Genomic DNA, 20,561 nt, shown 5'->3' on the forward strand with positions numbered 1-20,561 from the left:
ACCTGTCAGTATATGACTGAGAGTCGCTGGAGCTGGGCAGAGGGGGCAGGTCGGGTCCTCGTCATAGCATTGATGTAGGTTTTTTGGTGATGGAAGCACATCATAAACAGCTCTTATGATGAAGCTGATGTTGCTTGCCTCCATTTGCCAAAGCTCACTCCAGTTGATCTTTCTCCTCTCCAGGCCTTCCCACCGCGTCCATTGCCCTTCTTTTAGCAAGAGAGAGAGCCTTTGCACTTCTTGCAGTCTCCTCCTGTTGTCTGCGCACCTCCTCGACCACCAGCTTCCTGCGTTCAGATGTTGTTGCCTTATGGAACGTTGGTTTGCTTGCTGCCAGGCCAAAGCCTCCTCTTCCATGCTGGATATTCCCCACAATGTCTTGGTGTCTCAGGGCTGATGTTGCTTGCTGCACAGCCTTGGATGATGTCCATTTCCATCCAGTTTGTAGGGGAGGTGCAGCCTTGCTAATGGTCTGGTCTTTGGAGTCCTTCAATGTCATCTGAAGTCTTACTTTAGAGCACTTGTACTCCTCCGTTAAACTTGTAAGAGGTAGTTCAAGGACCCCTTTGCCATAGAGGCCGATGTTACTCAGGCATTGTGGGACAGCCAGCCATTTCTTCACGTATGAGGTAATGGTTCGCTTCATCTTCTCCACTGTTGTTATTGGGACCTCATAGACGGTGAGTGGCCACATTACCCGGGGGAGAAGTCCAAATTGTAGGCACCAAAGCTTGAGCTTCCCAGGCAGTAGGGTCTTGTTGATGGTCTCAAGACCGTTGGCGATGTCCTGCCTTACTTGCTGCACTTGATCTTTATCCCGGAGGCTTTCGTTGTACCATCTACCCAGGCTCTTGACAGGTTGCTCAGACACCGTTGGTATCGGGTCATCTCCAATGCAGAACCTCACATCTTTATGCTGTCCCTTGACTATGGAGATGCTTCGAGATTTGCTTGGCTTGATTTTCATCCGGCCCCACTTGATGTTATCCTGCAGTTTTGCAAGTAGCCGCCTGGTGCATGCTGCAGTGGTGGTCAGTGTAGTCATATCATCCATACATGCTCGGATAGGTGGGAGACGGAGCCCTTCCTTAGTTCTCTCACCGCCGACCACCCATCTCGATGCCCTGATGATGACTTCCATGGCCATAGTGAAGGCCAGAGGTGAGAGGTGTACAGCCTGCCATTATGCCTACTTCCAAGCGCTGCCATGTTGTTGTGAAGTTAGGTGTTGTGAAACACAATTGCAGGTCTTGGAAATAGGCCTTTACCCTTGTAGTGATTGGTTCTGGTACGTGGAAAATGTTGAAGGATTCCCAGAGGAGTTCATGAGGAACTGAGCCAAAGGCATTGGCCAAGTCGAGGAAGATGACACAGAGGTCTCTCTTGTCGTTCTTAGCAGTTTGGATCTTGTGCCAAATCATACTAGTATGTTCCAGGCAACCAGAGAAACCAGGAATGCCTGCTTTCTGTACAGATGTATCAATGTACTTGTTCCTTTCCAGGTAAGTGGACAGCCTCTGTGCTATTATACTGAAAGAGATCTTCCCTTCGAAGGGAGGAGGGAGATTAGTCAGAATTGACTGATGTCTGTCGCATCCTTCTTTTTCGGGATTAGCACACCACCAGCCCTTCGCCATGCCTTTGGTATTATTTCCTTCTGACGCACTATCCCCATGAGCCTCCAAAGAAAGCGTAGAACATCCGGGGCGTTCTTGTAGAGCTTGTATGGTACTCCATTAGGCCCAGGAGCCGAAGCCGCTCTTGCTCTTCGGACAACGTTCTCTACTTCCTTCCATTTTGGATGGTCAGTGTCCAGATTGAATTCTGGTGGTTGAATAGGTGGGATGTCATGCAGGATGATTATCTGCCTTTTCATGTCCTGGTGGACCTTTTCCAGGTGTTCTTCCAGTTCAGGCTTTGGAGTTTTTAGGATTCCGCACTTTTCCTTTGCGAAGAGGTCTTTGACAAACTTTAAAAAATGTTTAGAACCGTGTTCTTGAGGGTTCCTTCTTCCTACGAAGTTTCCTTAAGTTTTCCGCTCTGTGCAAGGTTGCCAGCCGACATATGATGTCTGCTTGGAGTAGCATGAGACCTTCTCTCTCTGCATCAGATGCCTTCTTCCACTGCTTCCTCGGCTGCCTTCTCTCTCTGACAAGTATCTCTATCTCCTACTGCCTCCTAGATTTGGCTGGCGCGGGTGGTGTCTTGCCACTTCTCCTTTCGTTTACTCCAAAGCGCTCTTCTCCGTAGTGGTAGATAATGTCTCCCATCCTTTCAAGCTTTTTCTCTGCTGTTCCTACCTGTTCTTCCAAGATTTTTGTCAGGTCATTGTTGATTGTTTCCCACTCTCTCTTTTCAACAGCTTTGGGCCACTTCACACTCGGTCTGTACCCTTTGATCTTTTCCTCTTTTAGAGGACTCTGTGGTTGTGTGAGTTCATCCACCAACATTTCTGTACTTGTGTTTATTCTCCTCAGTTACAGGGGTGCTGATGCTCTGTGCTGATGCTCTGAGAACTCATGCGACTGATTTGACTGGCTGCTTCGTAAGAAGTACTGGTCAACGCGAGGTCCCTGTCTCTGCTCTCCCAAGCACCTTTTCCTCCCTTGATGGATCCTTAACCCGCTTGCCGATGTTACTCTCTCCCAACCACAGCTGCACACCTGAAGTGTGTGTCCTGCTGCTGTTATGGTTGCCTCATGTGCTGTGTTCCTACTCATAGTCGTTTCCGTTCCTGGGTCCGTAACCGTGTGTATTCATCCCCGTTGGTGTTTTTCATATTTTGTTGCATGACAACCTGTAATTTAAATTGTTTTCTATTTCGATTTCATGTGATGGACATACACAAAATAGACCAAATTGGTCAAGTGTAATGAAAAAAATAACTTGTTTAAAAAATATATAATCATAATAAAACTGGAAAGGGGTGCGTGCATATGTTTTTTATTTAACCAGGTAAGGTAGTTGAGAACAAGTTCTCATTTACAACTGCGACCTGGCCAAGATAAATCAAAGCAGTGCGACACAAACAACAACACAGAGTTGCACATGGAATAAACAAACGTACAGTCAATAACACAATAGAAAAAAAAAAGTCTATATACAGTGTGTGCAAATGGTGTGAGGAGGTAAGGCAATAAATAGGCCATAGTAGCGAAGTAATTACAATTTATGAACTGGAGTGATAGATGAGCAGATGATGATGTGCAAGTAGAAATACTGGTGTGCAAAAGAGCAGGAAAGTAAATAAAAACAATATGGGGATGAGGTAGGTAGATTGGGTGGCTATATACAGATGGGCTATGTACAGCTGCAGCGATCGGTTAGCTGCTCAGATAGCTGATGTTTAGTTAGTGAGGGAAATATATGTCTTCAGCTTCAGCGATTTTTGCAATTCGTTCCAGTCACTGGCAGCAGAGAACTGGAAGAAAAGGCGGCCAAAGGGGGTGTTGGCTTTGGAGATGACCAGTGAGATATACCTGCTGGAGCGTGTGCTACAGGTGGGTGTTGTTATCGTGACCAGTAAGCTGACATAAGGTGGAGCTTTACCTAGCATAAACTTATAGATGACCTGGAGCCAGTGGGTCTGGCGACGAATATGTAGCGAGGGCCAGCCGACTAGAGCATACAGGTCGCAGTGGTGGGTGATATAAGGGGCTTTGGTGACAAAACGGATGGCACTGTGATAGACTGCCTCCAGTTTGCTGAGTAGGTATTTTGTAGTTGTTCACATATTCTAGGGTAGTCGGAACCGAAATAGGAAGCAGATTCAGGGTGGTGATGCTAGGTATTTGGAGTTGGTGGGTGGGTGCGGGCCGCAAACGGTTGAAAAGCATGCATTCGGTTTTACTAGCTTTTAAGAGCAGTTGAAGGCCACGGAAGGAGTGTTGTATGGCATTGAAGCTTGTTTGGAGGTTAGTTAACACAGTGTCCTAAGAAGGGCCAGATATATACGGTATGGTGTCGTCTGCGTAGAGGTGGATCACCTGCAGCAAGAGCGACATCGTTGGTATATACAGAGACAAGAGTCGGCCCGAGAATTGAACCCTGTGGTACCTCCATAGAGACTGCCAGAGGTCCGGACAACAGGCCCTCCGATTTGACACACTGAACTCTGTTTGTGAAGTAGTTGGTGAACCAGGCGAGGCTTTCATTTGAGAAACCAAGGCTATTGAGTCTGCCGACAAGAATGCGGTGATTGACAGAGTCGAAAGCCTTGGCCAGGTCGATGAAGACGGCTGCACAGTACTGTCTTTTATCGATGGCGGTTATGAAGTCGTTTAGTACCTTGAGCGTGGCTGAGGTGCACCCGTGACCGGCTCGGAATCCAAATTGCACAGCGGAGAAGGTATGGTGGGATTCGAAATGGTCAGTGATCTGTTTGTTAACTTGGCCTTCGAAGACTTTAGAAAGGCAGGGCAGGATGGATATAGGTCTGTAGCAGTTTGGGTCTAGAGTGTCACCCCCTTTGAAGAGGGGGATGACCGCTGCAGCTTTCCATTCTTTAGGGATCTCCGACGATACGAAAGAGAGGTTGAATAGACTGGTAATAGGCGTTGCAACAAAGGCAGCAGATAATCTGTGTTTTCACCCCCTTTGCTATTAACCCCCTAAATAAGATCTGGTGCAACCAATTACCTTCAGAAGTCACATAATTAGTTAAATAAAGTCCACCTGTGTGCAAGATAAGTGTCACATGGTCTGGCACATGATCTCATATATATATATACCTGTTCTGAAAGACCCCAGAGTCTGCAACACCACTAAGCAAGGGGCACCATGAAGACCAAGGAGCTCTCCAAAGAGGTCAGGGACAAAGTTGTGGAGAAGTACAGATCAGGGTTTGGTTATAAAAAAAATATCCAATAGTTTGAACATCCCACGGTGCGCCATTAAATCCACTTTTAAAAAATTGAAAAAATATGGCAACACAGCAAACCTGTCGAGAGGGCCGCCCACCAAAACTCACAGACCAGGCAAGAAATGCATTAATCAGAGAGGCAAAAAGAGACCAAAGATAACCCTGAAGGAGCTGCAAAGCTCCACAGCGGAGATTGGAGTATCTGTCCATAGGACCGCTTTAAGCCGTACACTCCACAGAGCTGGGCTTTATGGAAGAGTGGCCAGAGAAAAGCCATTCTTAAAGAAAAAATAAGCAAACACGTTTCTGGGAGGCTCCCCAATCATATGGAAGAAGGTACTCTGGTCAGATGAGACTAAAATTGAACTTTTTTGCCATCAAGGAAAATGCTATTTCTGGCACAAACCCAACATTCATCACCCTGAGATCACCATCTCCACACTGAAGCATAGTGGTGGCAGCATGACATTGTGGGGATGTTTTTCATCAGCAGGAACTGGGAAACTGGTCAGAATTGAAGGAATGATGGATGGCGCTAAATACAGGGATATTCTTGAGGGAAACCTGTTTCAGTCTTCCAGAGATTGAGACTGGGTCGTAGGTTCACCTTCCTACATGACAATGACCCTAAGCATACTGCTAAAGCAACACTCGAGAGGTTTAAGGGGAAACATTTAAATGTCTTGGAATGGCCTAGTCAAAGCCCAGACCTCAATCCAATTGATAATCTGTGGTATGACTTAAAGATTGCTGTACACCAGCGGAACCCATCCAAGTGGAAGGAGCTGGAACAGCAAAAATCCCAGTGGATAGATGTGCCAAGCTTATAGAGACATACTCCAAGAGGCTTGGAGCTGTAATTGCTGCAAAAGGTGGCTCTACAAATGATTGACTTTGGGGGGTAAATAGTTATACCTGCTCAAGTTTTCTGTTTTTTTTGTCTTATTTCTTGTTTGTTTCACAATACATTTTTTGCATCTTCAAAGTGGTAGGCATGTTGTGTAAATCAAATAATACAACCCCCCCCCCAAAAAAAAAAAATTAAAAAAAAAATCTATTTTAATTCCAGGTTTTAAGACAACAAAATAGGAAAAATGCCGAGGGGGTGAGTACTTTCGCAAGCCACTGTATTTCCTGAGCTTTCTTAGACACTTCAAAACCTTATTCCTTATGATTCATTTCTTACTGTCTTTTTTTGCCATTTATTAATGTGTTATTCAATGTGTTTCTATGGGCTGTAGTAGTAAAGACCTATAGTAGTAAAGAGATATAGAGATATAGTAGTAAAGAAATATAGTAGTAAAGCGATATAGTAGTAAAGAGATATAGAGATATAGTAGTAAAGAAATATAGTAGTATAGAGATATAGTAGTAAAGAGATATAGTAGTAAAGACCTATAGTAGTAGTATAGAGATATAGTAGTAAAGACCTATAGTAGTAAAGACCTATAGTAGTAAAGAGATATAGAGATATAGTAGTAAAGACCTATAGTAGTAAAGAGATATAGAGATATAGTAGTAAAGAGATATAGTAGTAAAGACCTATAGTAGTAAAGAGATATAGAGATATAGTAGTAAAGAGATATAGTAGTAAAGACCTATAGTAGTAAAGAGATATAGAGATATAGTAGTAAAGACCTATAGTAGTAAAGAGATATAGAGATATAGTAGTAAAGAGATATAGTAGTAAAGAGATATAGTAGTAAAGAGATATAGTAGCAAAGAGATATAGTAGTATAGAGATATAGTAGTATAGAGATATAGTAGTATAGAGATATAGTAGTAAAGAGATATAGTAGTAAAGAGATATAGTAGCAATGAGATATAGTAGCATAGTAGTATAGAGATATAGTAGTAAAGAGATATAGTAGCAAAGAGATATAGTAGTATAGAGATATAGTAGTAAAGAGATATAGTAGTAAAGAGATATAGTAGTTTAGCTGAATGATCAATGGTATGACCTTAAAACAGTTCCATAGCTTAACAGTTCCTCCCATTGGCTTAGACTTTGAGGTTTAATGTAAGTTCTAGAATGGCCTTCAAGCCAATCGGAAACAAGTATTTAACAATGCTGTGGTATAACTAAAGGTACAGGACATGTATGGAGACTGAAAATAGACTTGTCCTTGTATGCAGACTTTTCTGCGTTGATTTTGAGGTTGAAACCAATAGCAAATCAATGATTTAAGTTCATGGTAATACTGAAATAACTGCCTCTTTCAGAGATGTGAATTCTGATCAAAAGCTACATTTGTCGTTGTTTGTCATTTCAATAGATGTTGTTGATGCAAGTTATCATCTCAAGTTGTTATCTCATCTCCAAAAGCTTCCCTTGTTGCAGGATGAAGAACCACACTCCCAATCATCCATCTCATACCAGAACTAGTAATCTCTTCCTCTGCATCTAGGTGACCCCGTTGACCCCTCACCCTCATGATGACACATTTCTTTCTGAACATTCCTTCCTGGGTCTGTTAAAAGTGCTCCAGGGTGGAGGTTATGTACTGGTCAGCTAACCCTGTCTGAAACATGTTGGGGCTAGTGTACTGGTCAGCTAACCCTGTCTGAAACATGTTGGGGCTAGTGTACTGGTCAGCTAACCCTGTACCAAACATGTTGGGGCTAGTGTACTGGTCAGCTAACCCTGTCTGAAACATGTTGGGGCATGTACTGGTCAGCTAACCCTGTACCAAACATGTTGGGCTAGTGTACTGGTCAGCTAACCCTTTACCAAACATGTTGGGGAGTTTTCAGCTAACCCTGTCTGAAACATGTTAGCAAATCAGCTAACCCTGTCTGAAACATGTTGGGGCTAGTGTACTGGTCTGCTAACCCTGTCTGAAACATGTTGGGGCTAGTGTACTGGTCAGCTAACCCTGTACCAAACATGTTGGGGCTAGTGTACTGGTCAGCTAACCCTGTCTGAAACATGTTGGGGCTAGTTACTGGTCAGCTAACCCTGTACCAAACATGTTGGGGCTAGTGTACTGGTCAACTAACCCTGTACCAAACATGTTGGGGCTAGTGTACTGGTCAGCTAACCCTGTCTGAAACATGTTGGGGCTAGTGTACTGGTCAGCTAACCCTTTACCAAACATGTTGGGGCTAGTGTACTGGTCAGCTAACCCTGTCTGAAACATGTTGGGGCTAGTGTACTGGTCAGCTAACCCTGTACCAAACATGTTGGGGCTAGTGTACTGGTCATAACCCTGTACCAAACATGTTGGGGCTAGTACTGGTCAGCTAACCCTGTCTGAAACATGTTGCATCTGGTCAGCTAACCCTGTACCAAACATGTTGGGGCTAGTGTACTGGTCAGCTAACCCTGTCTGAAACATGTTGGGGCTAGTGTACTGGTCAGCTAACCCTGTACCAAACATGTTGGGGCTAGTGTACTGGTCAGCTAACCCTGTCTGAAACATGTTGGGGCTAGTGTACTGGTCAGCTAACCCTTTACCAAACATGTTGGGGCTAGTGTACTGGTCAGCTAACCCTGTCTGAAACATGTTGGGGCTAGTGTACTGGTCAGCTAACCCTGTCTGAAACATGTTGGGGCTAGTGTACTGGTCTGCTAACCCTGTCTGAAACATGTTGGGGCTAGTGTACTGGTCAGCTAACCCTGTACCAAACATGTTGGGGCTAGTGTACTGGTCAGCTAACCCTGTCTGAAACATGTTGGGGCTAGTGTACTGGTCAGCTAACCCTGTACCAAACATGTTGGGGCTAGTGTACTGGTCAACTAACCCTGTACCAAACATGTTGGGGCTAGTGTACTGGTCAGCTAACCCTGTCTGAAACATGTTGGGGCTAGTGTACTGGTCAGCTAACCCTTTACCAAACATGTTGGGGCTAGTGTACTGGTCAGCTAACCCTGTCTGAAACATGTTGGGGCTAGTGTACTGGTCAGCTAACCCTGTACCAAACATGTTGGGGCTAGTGTACTGGTCAACTAACCCTGTACCAAACATGTTGGGGCTAGTGTACTGGTCAACTAACCCTGTCTGAAACATGTTGGGGCTAGTGTACTGGTCAGCTAACCCTGTACCAAACATGTTGGGGCTAGTGTACTGGTCAGCTAACCCTGTCTGAAACATGTTGGGGCTAGTGTACTGGTCAGCTAACCCTGTACCAAACATGTTGGGGCTAGTGTACTTGTCAGCTAACCCTGTCTGAAACATGTTGGGGCTAGTGTACTGGTCAGCTAACCCTGTCTGAAACATGTTGGGGCTAGTGTACTGGTCAGCTAACCCTGTCCAAACATGTTGGGGCTAGTGTACTGGTCAGCTAACCCTGTCTGAAACATGTTGGGGCTAGTGTACTGGTCAGCTAACCCTGTCTGAAACATGTTGGGGCTAGTGTACTGGTCAGCTAACCCTGTCCAAACATGTTGGGGCTAGTGTACTGGTCAGCTAACCCTGTCTGAAACATGTTGGGGCTAGTGTACTGGTCAGCTAACCCTGTCTGAAACATGTTGGGGCTAGTGTACTGGTCAGCTAACCCTACCAAACATGTTGGGGCTAGTGTACTGGTCAGCTAACCCTTTACCAAACATGTTGGGGCTAGTGTACTGGTCAGCTAACCCTGTCTGAAACATGTTGGGGCTAGTGTACTGGTCAGCTAACCCTGTCTGAAACATGTTGGGGCTAGTGTACTGGTCTGCTAACCCTGTCTGAAACATGTTGGGGCTAGTGTACTGGTCAGCTAACCCTGTACCAAACATGTTGGGGCTAGTGTACTGGTCAGCTAACCCTGTCTGAAACATGTTGGGGCTAGTGTACTGGTCAGCTAACCCTGTCTGAAACATGTTGGGGCTAGTGTACTGGTCAGCTAACCCTGTCTGAAACATGTTGGGGCTAGTGTACTGGTCAGCTAACCCTGTCTGAAACATGTTGGGGCTAGTGTACTGGTCAGCTAACCCTGTCTGAAACATGTTGGGGCTAGTGTACTGGTCAGCTAACCCTGTCTGAAACATGTTGGGGCTAGTGTACTGGTCAGCTAACCCTGTCTGAAACATGTTGGGGCTAGTGTACTGGTCAACTAACCCTGTACCAAACATGTTGGGGGTTCTTTCCTTCCAATATTTGAGTCTAGGATTAAGGTCAATTATGGTCAATTATAATGTCTGTTTTATTTGACTCCACTTTTAAATATCAGCCTGTCTCATCACATTCAGGGATGAGCTGTTTGTGTGTGTAAGCAAGAGAGAGGGGGGAGTGTGTGTTCTTAGTGACAGCAAGCTCTAATCCACTTTAAGGCCAAGGCGGATATCCATTATTGTAATGTCAGTCCTCTCCTTCCTTTCATGTGGAGTGTTGCCTGTGTGTAGTATCAGTCTTTACCTTCTCCAGTCTAGTTTTTTTATTTAACCTGGCAAGTCACTTAAGAACAAATTTGAATTTACAATGACAGCCTACCAGGGAACAGCCTTGTTCAGTGGCAGAACGACAGATTTTTACCTTGTCAGCTACAGGGATGTGATCCTACAACCTTCCAGTTAACGGCCCAACACTCTAACCACTAGGCTACCTGGTGCTCCAGGACACAACAGTTAATACATTTGAAATAATAATTTTAAAAAAGAAATACATTTTTGTTCTACAGTTATGTTGTTTTTATTGGCATTTTTTCCCGTATTATTTTACAACGATGGTCACAATCTGGAAAGATATGTGTGAACAAAAAGAGTGGCACTATTGCAGAGTGGCAGGAAGCAGGGTATTCTCTCGGCATGCGAGTGTCCTACACACTGCTGGGCATGCTGTGTTACCTACAGATGTTACTTATAGAGTTTAGTCTTATTCATAAGATGTTGAGTTCTATCTGCTGACGGACATGCATAACACACACGGGGCTACTGTACATCAATGGGAGTAAGACAGAGAGGTTGAGCCGGACAACCATGAATGGCTGCTACTGCATTAGAGCCCACCTGGGTTAAGTAATCAAAGACTGGTTGTTGTTCTTCTCTCCCTCTTTCACTTGCTTTCATCCCCTCCCATGTCTTTCCAGCCCCTCCCATCTCCTTCCAGCCCCTCCCACTTCCTTCCAGCCCCTCCCACCACATCCTACCTTCCTGCCCCTCCCACCTCCCAAGTCCTCCCACCTCATCCCACCTTCCAGCCCCTTCCAGCTATTCCCACCTCCTCCCAGACACTCACCTCCTCCCAGCCCCTTCCAACTCCTCCCAGCCCCTTGCAACTCCTCCCAGCCCCTCCCACCTCCTTCCAGCCCCTTCCATCTCCTCCCAGCCCCTTCCAACTCCTCCCAGCCCCTTCCAACTCCTCCCAGCCCCTTCCATCTCCTCCCAGCCCCTTCCATCTCCTCCCAGCCCCTTCCAACTCCTCCCAGCCCCTTCCAACTCCTCCCATCCCCTTCCATCTCCTCCCAGCCCCTCCCACCTCCTCCCAGCCCCTCCCACCTCCTTCCAGCCCCTCCCACCTCCTCCTACCTTCCTGACCCTCCCACCTCCCAGCCCCTTCCATCTCCTCCCAGCCCCTTCCATCTCCACCCAGCCCCTTCCAACTCCTCCCAGCCCCTTCCATCTCCTCCCAGCCCCTTCCATCTCCTCCCAGCCCCTCCCAGCTCATCCCATCTCCAGGGGGCTGGGACTGGCTGAAATAGACATGTACCACTGGTCATGTTCCCAGTACAGTTGCACATTATCCAAATGGCTATTTTATTTTAAAATGGGATAGTCTGGGAGGAAGTTGACAATGTTTTGTGAGAAGGGACTTGTAATGGTTAGTTTTTCGCCTTTAGCATTACAACAACAACAACAACAACAACAACAGAGCACCAGTGTCTGACATGGACATAACACTGACTTATTGAAGGAACCACATGTAGTGACGCAGTGTCCGGCTCATGTAAAGCAATAGTAGTCGTCGTATCAGAGTAATGATGTAAATACAGTTTATATAATACATATCTACTGTACATAAAAAAAAAAGAAACGGAAACAAGTGAGACAGAAACAGATCTTCACAAGTGACCTAAAGCCATCAAAGAAGCACTATGTACTTTAGGAGGAGAGAGAGGAACAACTTTAGGAGGAGAGAGAGTGGAGGGTAGAGGAACAACTTTAGGAGGAGAGAGAGTGGAGGGGAGAGGAACAACTTTAGGAGGAGAGAGTGGAGGGGAGAGGACCAACTTTAGGAGGTTAGGAGGAGAGAGTGGACGGTAGAGGAACAACTTTAGGAGGAGAGAGAGGAACAACTTTAGGAGGAGGAGGAGAGAGAGTGGAGGGGAGAGGAACAACTTTAGGAGGAGGAGAGAGAGTGGAGGGGAGAGGAACAACTTTAGGAGGTTAGGAGGAGAGAGTGGACGGAGAGGAACAACTTTAGGAGGTTAGTGGAGGAGAGAGAGTGGAGGGGAGAGGAACAACTTTAGGAGGTTAGGAGGAGAGAGTGGACGGTAGAGGAACAACTTTAGGAGGAGAGGAGAGAGTGGAGGGGAGAGGAATAACTTTAGGAGGAGAGAGAGTGGAGGGGAGAGGAACAACTTTAGGAGGAGAGAGAGTGGAGGGTAGAGGGACATCTTTAGGAGGAGAGAGTGGAGGGGAGAGGAACGACTTTAGGAGGTTAGGAGGAGAGAGAGTGGAGGGGAGAGGAACAACTTTAGGAGGTTAGGAGGAGAGAGTGGAGGGGAGAGGAACAACTTTAGGAGGTTAGGAGGAGAGAGTGGAGGGGAGAGGAACAACTTTAGGAGGAGAGAGAGTGGAGGGTAGAGGAACAACTTTAGGAGGAGAGAGAGTGGAGGGGAGAGGAACATCTTTAGGAGGAGAGAGAGTGGAGGGAGAGGAACAACTTTAGGAGGAGAGAGAGTGGAGGGGAGAGGAACAACTTTAGGAGGTTAGGAGGAGAGAGTGGAGGGTAGAGGGACATCTTTAGGAGGAGAGAGAGTGGAGGGTAGAGGGACATCTTTAGGAGGAGAGAGAGTGGAGGGGAGAGGAACAACTTTAGGAGGTTAGGAGGAGAGAGTGGAGGGTAGAGGAACAACTTTAGGAGAAGAGAGAGTGGAGGGTAGAGGAACGACTTTTGGAGGGTAGAGGACAACTTTAGGAGGAGAGAGAGTGGAGGGTAGAGGAACATCTTTAGGAGGAGAGAGAGTGGAGGGTAGAGGAACATCTGTGGAGGGGAGGACATCTTTAGGAGAGAGGGTGGAGGGTAGAGGAACAACTTTTAGGAACATCTTTAGGAGGAGAGAGTGGAGGGTAGAGGAACAACTTTTAGGGTAGAGGAACAACTTTAGGAGAGAGAGTGGAGGGTAGAGGAACAACTTTAGGAGGAGAGAGAGTGGAGGGTAGAGGAACATCTTTAGGAGGAGAGAGAGTGGAGGGTAGAGGGACATCTTTAGGAGGAGAGAGGGTGGAGGGTAGAGGAACAACTTTAGGAGGAGAGAGAGTGGAGGGTAGAGGGACATCTTTAGGAGGAGAGAGGGTGGAGGGTAGAGGAACATCTTTAGGAGGAGAGAGAGTGGAGGGTAGAGGGACATCTTTAGGAGGAGAGAGGGTGGAGGGTAGAGGAACATCTTTAGGAGGAGAGAGAGTGGAGGGTAGAGGGACATCTTTAGGAGGAGAGAGGGTGGAGGGTAGAGGAACAACTTTAGGAGGAGAGAGAGTGGAGGGGAGAGGAACATCTTTAGGAGGAGAGAGATTGGAGGGTAGAGGAACGACTTTAGGAGGTTAGGAGGAGAGAGAGTGGAGGGGAGAGGAACAACTTTAGGAGGTTAGGAGGAGAGAGTGGAGGGGAGAGGAACAACTTTAGGAGGTTAGGAGGAGAGAGTGGAGGGTAGAGGAACAACTTTAGGAGGAGAGAGAGTGAAGGGGAGAGGAACAACTTTAGGAGGTTAGGAGAGAGAGTGGAGGGGAGAGGGAACAACTTTAGGAGGAGAGAGAGTGGAGGGTAGAGGGACATCTTTAGGAGGTTAGGAGGAGAGAGTGGACGGTAGAGGAACACCTTTAGGAGGTTAGGAGGAGAGAGTGGACGGTAGAGGAACGACTTTAGGAGGTTAGGAGGAGAGAGTGGACGGTAGAGGAACGACTTTAGGAGGTTAGGAGGAGAGAGTGGAGGGTAGAGGAACACCTTTAGGAGGTTAGGAGGAGAGAGTGGAGGGTAGAGGAACATCTTTAGGAGGTTAGGAGGAGAGAGTGGAGGGTAGAGGAACACCTTTAGGAGGTTAGGAGGAGAGAGTGGAGGGTAGAGGAACATCTTTAGGAGGTTAGGAGGAGAGAGTGGAGGGTAGAGGAACATCTTTAGGAGGTTAGGAGGAGAGAGTGGAGGGAGAGGAACACCTTTAGGAGGTTAGGGGAGAGAGTGGAGGGTAGAGGAACAACTTTAGGAGGAGGAGGAGAGAGTGGAGGGAGAGGAACAACTTTAGGAGGAGGAGAGAGAGTGGAGGGGAGAGGAACAACTTTAGGAGGTTAGGGGAGAGAGTGGACGGTAGAGGAACAACTTTAGGAGGAGAGAGAGTGGACGGTAGAGGAACAACTTTAGGAGGAGAGAGAGTGGAGGGGAGAGGAACAACTTTAGGAGGAGAGAGAGTGGAGGGTAGAGGATGAGACGATTAACCAGGACTCATTTTAATAAAAGCCAAAGACCGATGACACAGAACAACATTTACAACAGGAAGAAGAGGAGAGGGGCAGTCTGATATGTGCATGTGTGCAAACCTACTGAGTAATGCTACATTCATTACCAAGTGAGAAGCTGGCAATTACCATTTGTGAAGTTGTAAATACTAGTTGGTTCACATGCTTTGGCCACGTTGAGAAATGCAGATTGGCTAATTGCCAACAAGCTGAGTCAACCATACACTAAAAGTACAGCCATCATGCTTGCAAACTGTTCAAAAATCATATGAATATATGTATTTTTATAAATAAATGTTACATTTAACTGCCGAAAATGCTGTTATAGAGGCAATTTCCTTAGTAGGTGACCTCAAGAGGTCACCATGTGGGAGCTCAGGGATGATAGACGTGTTACCCACTAGTAATTACCAGTTGGAGGGGCGTTCAAGTGGATTTTTTCTCCAGTCCTAAGTGGTAAATACCACCTTCCCACTTGGTTATGAACGCAGCAAAAGTCCCATGATAAAAGCATGTTCGCACCACCCCATGACATGCTTGAGAGGGGTGCAGGGGTGACGGGGTGACGGGGTGACGGGGGGGGGTTTAAAGCACTTGTCGCTGCAGCTTAGCCTAACATCTTCGTGGCGCGCTGGTTGGCTTCATCAATCCTGGTCTTGTTGGAATCAGCCTGAGGAGAGAGAGAGAGAGAGAGAGAGAATTGAGATGATAAATCATTCAAGCAATCAACTACCAATGGATAAATCTTTGGATTGTCAAACTCAAGGATGGGCTGCCAATCGCTAACACTGAAAATGTATGGAATGATTTGCCATCGTCAACGTAATGGACAGTACCTTGTCCATGATCCTGTCGATCTGCCGGTTCTGGGTGTCGATCTCGTTGCCCATGTCCAGGGCCATGTGACGCAGGTTACCGATGATCCCGCCCACCTGCTCCAGGTTCTCATCCATCTCATTCTCCCGGGCATCGTCTGTTACCCTGGAAACACACATCAGATATTCCATGAAACTAACGGTAGCTTCGGAGTGGCAGAGGGAGTCCACACACACACACATGCGCACACACACACTCTTACTAATACAGGAACACACTCACCTGCGGATGAAGCCCCCACTGATTGCCATCTGTTCACGTTCGTCCACCACACGGGCCCCTGGCTGACTGTTCACTACTCCATCCTGGTTGGCCCCCCATGCCTGGCCCCCACCCTTTATCCTGCAGGGACACGTACCAGTCAGGGTCTGTGTAGGTGAGTAAGTGTGTGTGCTTGTGTGCATGTAAACTGTAATTTGATGTAATATAAATATGACAAAGCCATGCATAGTGACAGCAAGGCAGCCCACCAACACAGCATACCAATGATATCTAAGGCAGCATGCCAACACAGCATACCAATGATATCTAAGGCAGCATGCCAACACAGCATACCAATGATATCTTAGGCAGCATGCCAACACAGCATACCAATGATATCTAAGGCAGCATGCCAACACAGCATACCAATGATATCTTAGGCAGCATGCCAACACAGCATACCAATGATATCTTAGGCAGCCCACCAACACAGCATACCAATGATATCTTAGGCAGCATGCCAACACAGCATACCAATGATATCTAAGGTCGCCCACCAACACAGCATACCAATGATATCTTAGGCAGCATGCCAACACAGCATACCATTGATATCTTCGGGACATATATATGTTATATATGTTAGGTCTATCAATGAATAACGGATCCGAGTAGGCCTACTGATCAATTGAATTCTAGTGTATTTACTGTGTTTGTGGTTGATAGAAAGGGGTCCTTTATAGACTTGTAGATAGAGGAGACATAAACCCTCCCACCAACACAGACACATTAAACACACAGAACACCGAGCAGAAGACAACACAGACAGACAGACACAGACAGACTGGGAGACAGGAAGACAGACAGGGAGACGGGAGGAGAGACAGGGAGAAAGGAAGACAGACGGGGAGACAGGAAGACAGACAGGGAGACGGGAGGAGAGACAGGGAGAAAGGAAGACAGACGGGGAGACAGGAAGACAGACAGGGAGACAGGAAGACAGACAGGAAGACAGACAGGGAGACGGGAGGAGAGACAGGGAGACGGGAGGAGAGACAGGGAGACGGGAGGAGAGACAGGGAGAAAGGAAGACAGACAGGGAGACAGGAAGACAGACAGGGAGACAGGAAGACAGACAGGAAGACAGACGGAGAGAGAGGAAGACAGACAGGAAGACAGACAGTGAGACAGGAAGACATACAGGGAGACAGGAAGACAGACAGGAAGACAGACAGTGAGACAGGAAGACATACAGGGAGACAGGAAGACAGACAGGGAGACAGGAAGACAGACAGTGAGACAGGAAGACATACAGGGAGACAGGAAGACAGACAGGGAGACAGGAAGACAGACAGGAAGACAGACAGTGAGACAGGAAGACATACAGGGAGACAGGAAGACAGACAGGGAGACAGGAAGACAGACAGTGAGACAGGAAGACATACAGGAGACAGGAAGACAGACAGGGAGACAGGAAGACAGACAGTGAGACAGGAAGACATACAGGGAGACAGGAAGACAGACAGGAAGACAGACAGTGAGACAGGAAGACATACAGGAAGACATACAGGGAGACAGGAAGACAGACAGGGAGACGCATCATATCCACACCCTCTGGTTACTGGAGGAAATCAGTTTAGATCACAATCAGAAATAAACCAGAACATGATAGTTAATGATACTGAATTACAGAACGACATGGAAGTAGATAAATAAATACATATGATAAAAGTAAAGTTTATTTATACATTTTTTTCAGATGCGGGACACTAAAAAGTTAGGTCATGCCGTGCTGCTAGAAGAATCATTGGTGCAATATGTGTAACACGGTGCAAGTGATCATTTGTAAAAAATAAAAACATATTCTTTTTAAATATATCTTTTTGGTGCCCGCAACTGTAAGTAAAGGAAAATACATAGACAACACTAATGAACATAATGATATGGACATTATGTTATGGACACAGAAAAGGCTTTGCCTCAGAACATGACTCAGAGGCCATAGTTTGGATTTGCAGTGGCTCCTTAGGTACTATCCATTCACACCCCATAACCACACACACACACACATGTGTGCAAACATGTGCACATAATGTACACACACACACCTGTTTTGTACAATATAGAGAAAGAAAAACATTCTAGGAAGTGAAGTTCGGTTTAAAATCACTTGGACTTTTTAGACATTTTTGATTGTCGCTCACCACAGCAGTTAAATATGCATAAAACAATAGCTTTGAAATATAAACTATTCCTATGATGGTAAATTGTCTTGAGAAGAGGTACACTATATATACAAAAGTATGTGGACACTCCTTCAACTTAGTGGATTCGGCTACCTCAGCCACACCCATTCTGACAGGTGTATAAATTCGAGCACACAGCCGTGCAATCTCCAGAGACAAACGTCTGGAATAAAATGGCCTTACTGCAGAGCTCAGTGACTCTCAACGTGGCATCCTATCATCATCCCATCATAGGATGCCACCTTTCCAACAAGTCAGTTTGTCAAATTTCTGCCCTGCTAGAACTGCCCCGATCAACTGTAAGTGCTGTTATAGTGAAGTGGAAACGTCAAGGAGCATCAACGACTCAGCCGCGAAGTGGTAGGCCATACAAGCTCACAGAATGAAACCGCCGAGTGTTGAAGCGTGTAGCTTGTAAAAATCGTCTGTCCTCAGTTGCAACACACTCTGCCGAGTTCCAGACTGACCTCTGGAAGCAACGCCAGCATGTTCGTCGGGAGCTTCATGAAATGCGTTTCCATGGCCGAGCAGCTGCACACAAGCCTAAGATCCCCATGCGCAATACCAGGTGTCGGCTGGAGTGGTGTAAAGCTCGCTGCCATTGGACCCTGGAGCAGTATAAACACGTTCTCTGGAGTGATGAATCACGCTTCACCATCTGGCAGTCCAACTGATGAATCTGATTTTGGCGGATGCCAGGAGAACGCTAAATGGTCTGGGGCTGTTTCAGGGAAAGCCCCTTAGTTTCAGGGAAGGGAAATCTTAACTCTACAGCATACAATTACTTTCTAGACCATTCTGGGCTTCCAACTTTGTGGCAAGAGTTTGGGGAAGACCTTTTCCCATTTCAGCATGACAATGCCCCCATGCACAAAGCGAGGTCCATACAGAAATGGTTTGTCACCTGCAAAGTGGCGCAGCTGTCTAAGGAACCGCATCGCAGTGCTATAGAGGCGTCACTACAGATCCGGGTTCGATCCCGGGTTGTGTTGCAGGCGGCCGTGACCGGTAGGCCCATGAAGCGGCGCACAATTGGCCCAGCGTCATCCGGGTTAGGGGAGGGTTTGTCCGGCTGTGATGTCCTTGACAATGTCCTTGTCTCATTTCTCTCTAGCGACTCCTTGTGGTGGGCCGGGCGCATGGACGCTGACTTCAGCCGCCAGCTGTACAGTGTTTCCTCTGACACATCGGTGTGGCTGGCATCCGGGTTAAGCAAGCAGTGTGCCAAGAAGCAGTCCAGCTTGGCGGAGTCGTATTTCGGAGGAGACACGGCTCTCAACCTTCGCCTCTCCCTAGTCCGTACGGGAGTTGCAGCGATGGGACAAGACTGTATCTACCAATTGGATATCACGAAATTGGGGAGAAAAAGGGGTAAAAAGTACCCTAAAATAAAAAAAGTACAAAAAATTGTTTGTTGAGATCGATGTGGAAGAACTTGACAGAGCTCTGACCTCAACCCCTTCGAACACCTTTGGGATGAATTAGAATGCCGACTGTGAGCCTGGCCTAATCACCCAACATCAGTTCAGCCACTTATGCTCGTGGCTGAACGGAAGCAAGTCCCTGCAGAAATGTTCCAACATTTAGTGGAAAGCCTTCCCAGAAGAGTGGAGGCTGTTATTTCAGCAAAGGGGGGACCAACTCCATATTAATGCCCATGATTTTGGAATGAGAATGTTCGAGGAGCAGGTGTCCACATACTTTTGGCCATGTAGTGTATGTGACTTCTAAATACTAATGAAATTTCACACAACATTGTGAACATAAAACTGAACTTCCTGAAATGCTTCAGTTCCTCCTGTTTCAACACACATGAACCATACACAACAACATACCGTAGGTCCTAGGTCTATCATTTCAGGACCCGAATTCTGACTTGAGATTTGAACACTTAACTTGAGCTTTAGAAGATATATGTTCAAAGTAAAGTTCAAAGTTAGATGCGTAAATCTCAAAACAAACATAAGACCATTAGCTTCCCACTAAGCAGTTTGTTTCAATACCTCATCAAATGTAAACGATCGGGATCGTTCTTTTGGTAGGAATGAGTCAAATGAGTGGTCTTTATCTATTGCTTTGTGTGTCACTGTCCAAGGTTTGTATGTGTCCACCAAACAGCATGTAACACTATATGGTGAATGCAACAGCGAGAAAAGAAACTCTGTGTCTGTTGCTGTGTTTGTCTGTCATGTATTCGCATAGAAAGCGTTGGGCAGCATGTTCATGCACATGACTGATGAGCAAACAACAGCAGGAATCAGGTCGTGCTAAATCGTACTGTAGGCCTACTGCACATGACTGATGAGCAAACAACAGCAGGAATCAGGTCATGCTAAATCGTACTGTAGGCCTACTGCACATGATGACTGATGAGTAAACAACAGCAGGAATCAGGTCATAGGCCTACTGCACATGACTGATAAATGACTGATGAGCAAACAACAGCAGGAATCAGGTCATGCTAAACTGTAGGCCTACTGCACATGACTGATGAGCAAACAACAGCAGGAATCAGGTCTTGCTAAATCGTACTGTAGGCCTACTGCACATGACTGATGAGCAAACAACAGCAGGAATCAGGTCATGCTAAATCAGGCCTACTGCACATGACTGAGCAAACAACAGCAGGAAAGGTCATGTACTGTAGGCCTACTGCACATGACTGATGAGCAAACAACAGCAGGAGTCATGCTAAACAACAGCAGGAATCAGGAATCAGGTGCTAAATCGTACTGTAGGCCTACTGCACATGACTGATGAGTAAACAACAGCAGGAATCAGGTCATGC

General features: G+C 46.5%; 1 protein-coding gene across 4 annotated transcripts in view; it reads right to left on the bottom strand.

The window, feature by feature from the left end:
* Nucleotides 1-14,226: 14,226 nt before the first annotated feature.
* LOC112256941 (synaptosomal-associated protein 25-B) overlaps nucleotides 14,227-20,561 on the bottom strand; it is an 89,372-nt gene continuing 83,037 nt past the window's right edge. For all 4 annotated transcript variants that reach the window (XM_024430536.2, XM_042325182.1, XM_024430534.2 and 1 more), the window contains 3 exons: nucleotides 15,549-15,668; nucleotides 15,287-15,431; nucleotides 14,227-15,120 (listed from right to left, as the gene is read on the bottom strand). In XM_024430536.2, the coding sequence (XP_024286304.1) occupies nucleotides 15,058-15,120; nucleotides 15,287-15,431; nucleotides 15,549-15,668 (328 nt within the window). In that variant the 3' untranslated portion in view covers nucleotides 14,227-15,057. The remainder of the gene's footprint in view (nucleotides 15,121-15,286; nucleotides 15,432-15,548; nucleotides 15,669-20,561) is intronic.

Source organism: Oncorhynchus tshawytscha, linkage group LG08, assembly GCF_018296145.1.
Source record: "Oncorhynchus tshawytscha isolate Ot180627B linkage group LG08, Otsh_v2.0, whole genome shotgun sequence".
Taxonomy (NCBI): Eukaryota; Metazoa; Chordata; class Actinopteri; order Salmoniformes; family Salmonidae; genus Oncorhynchus; species Oncorhynchus tshawytscha.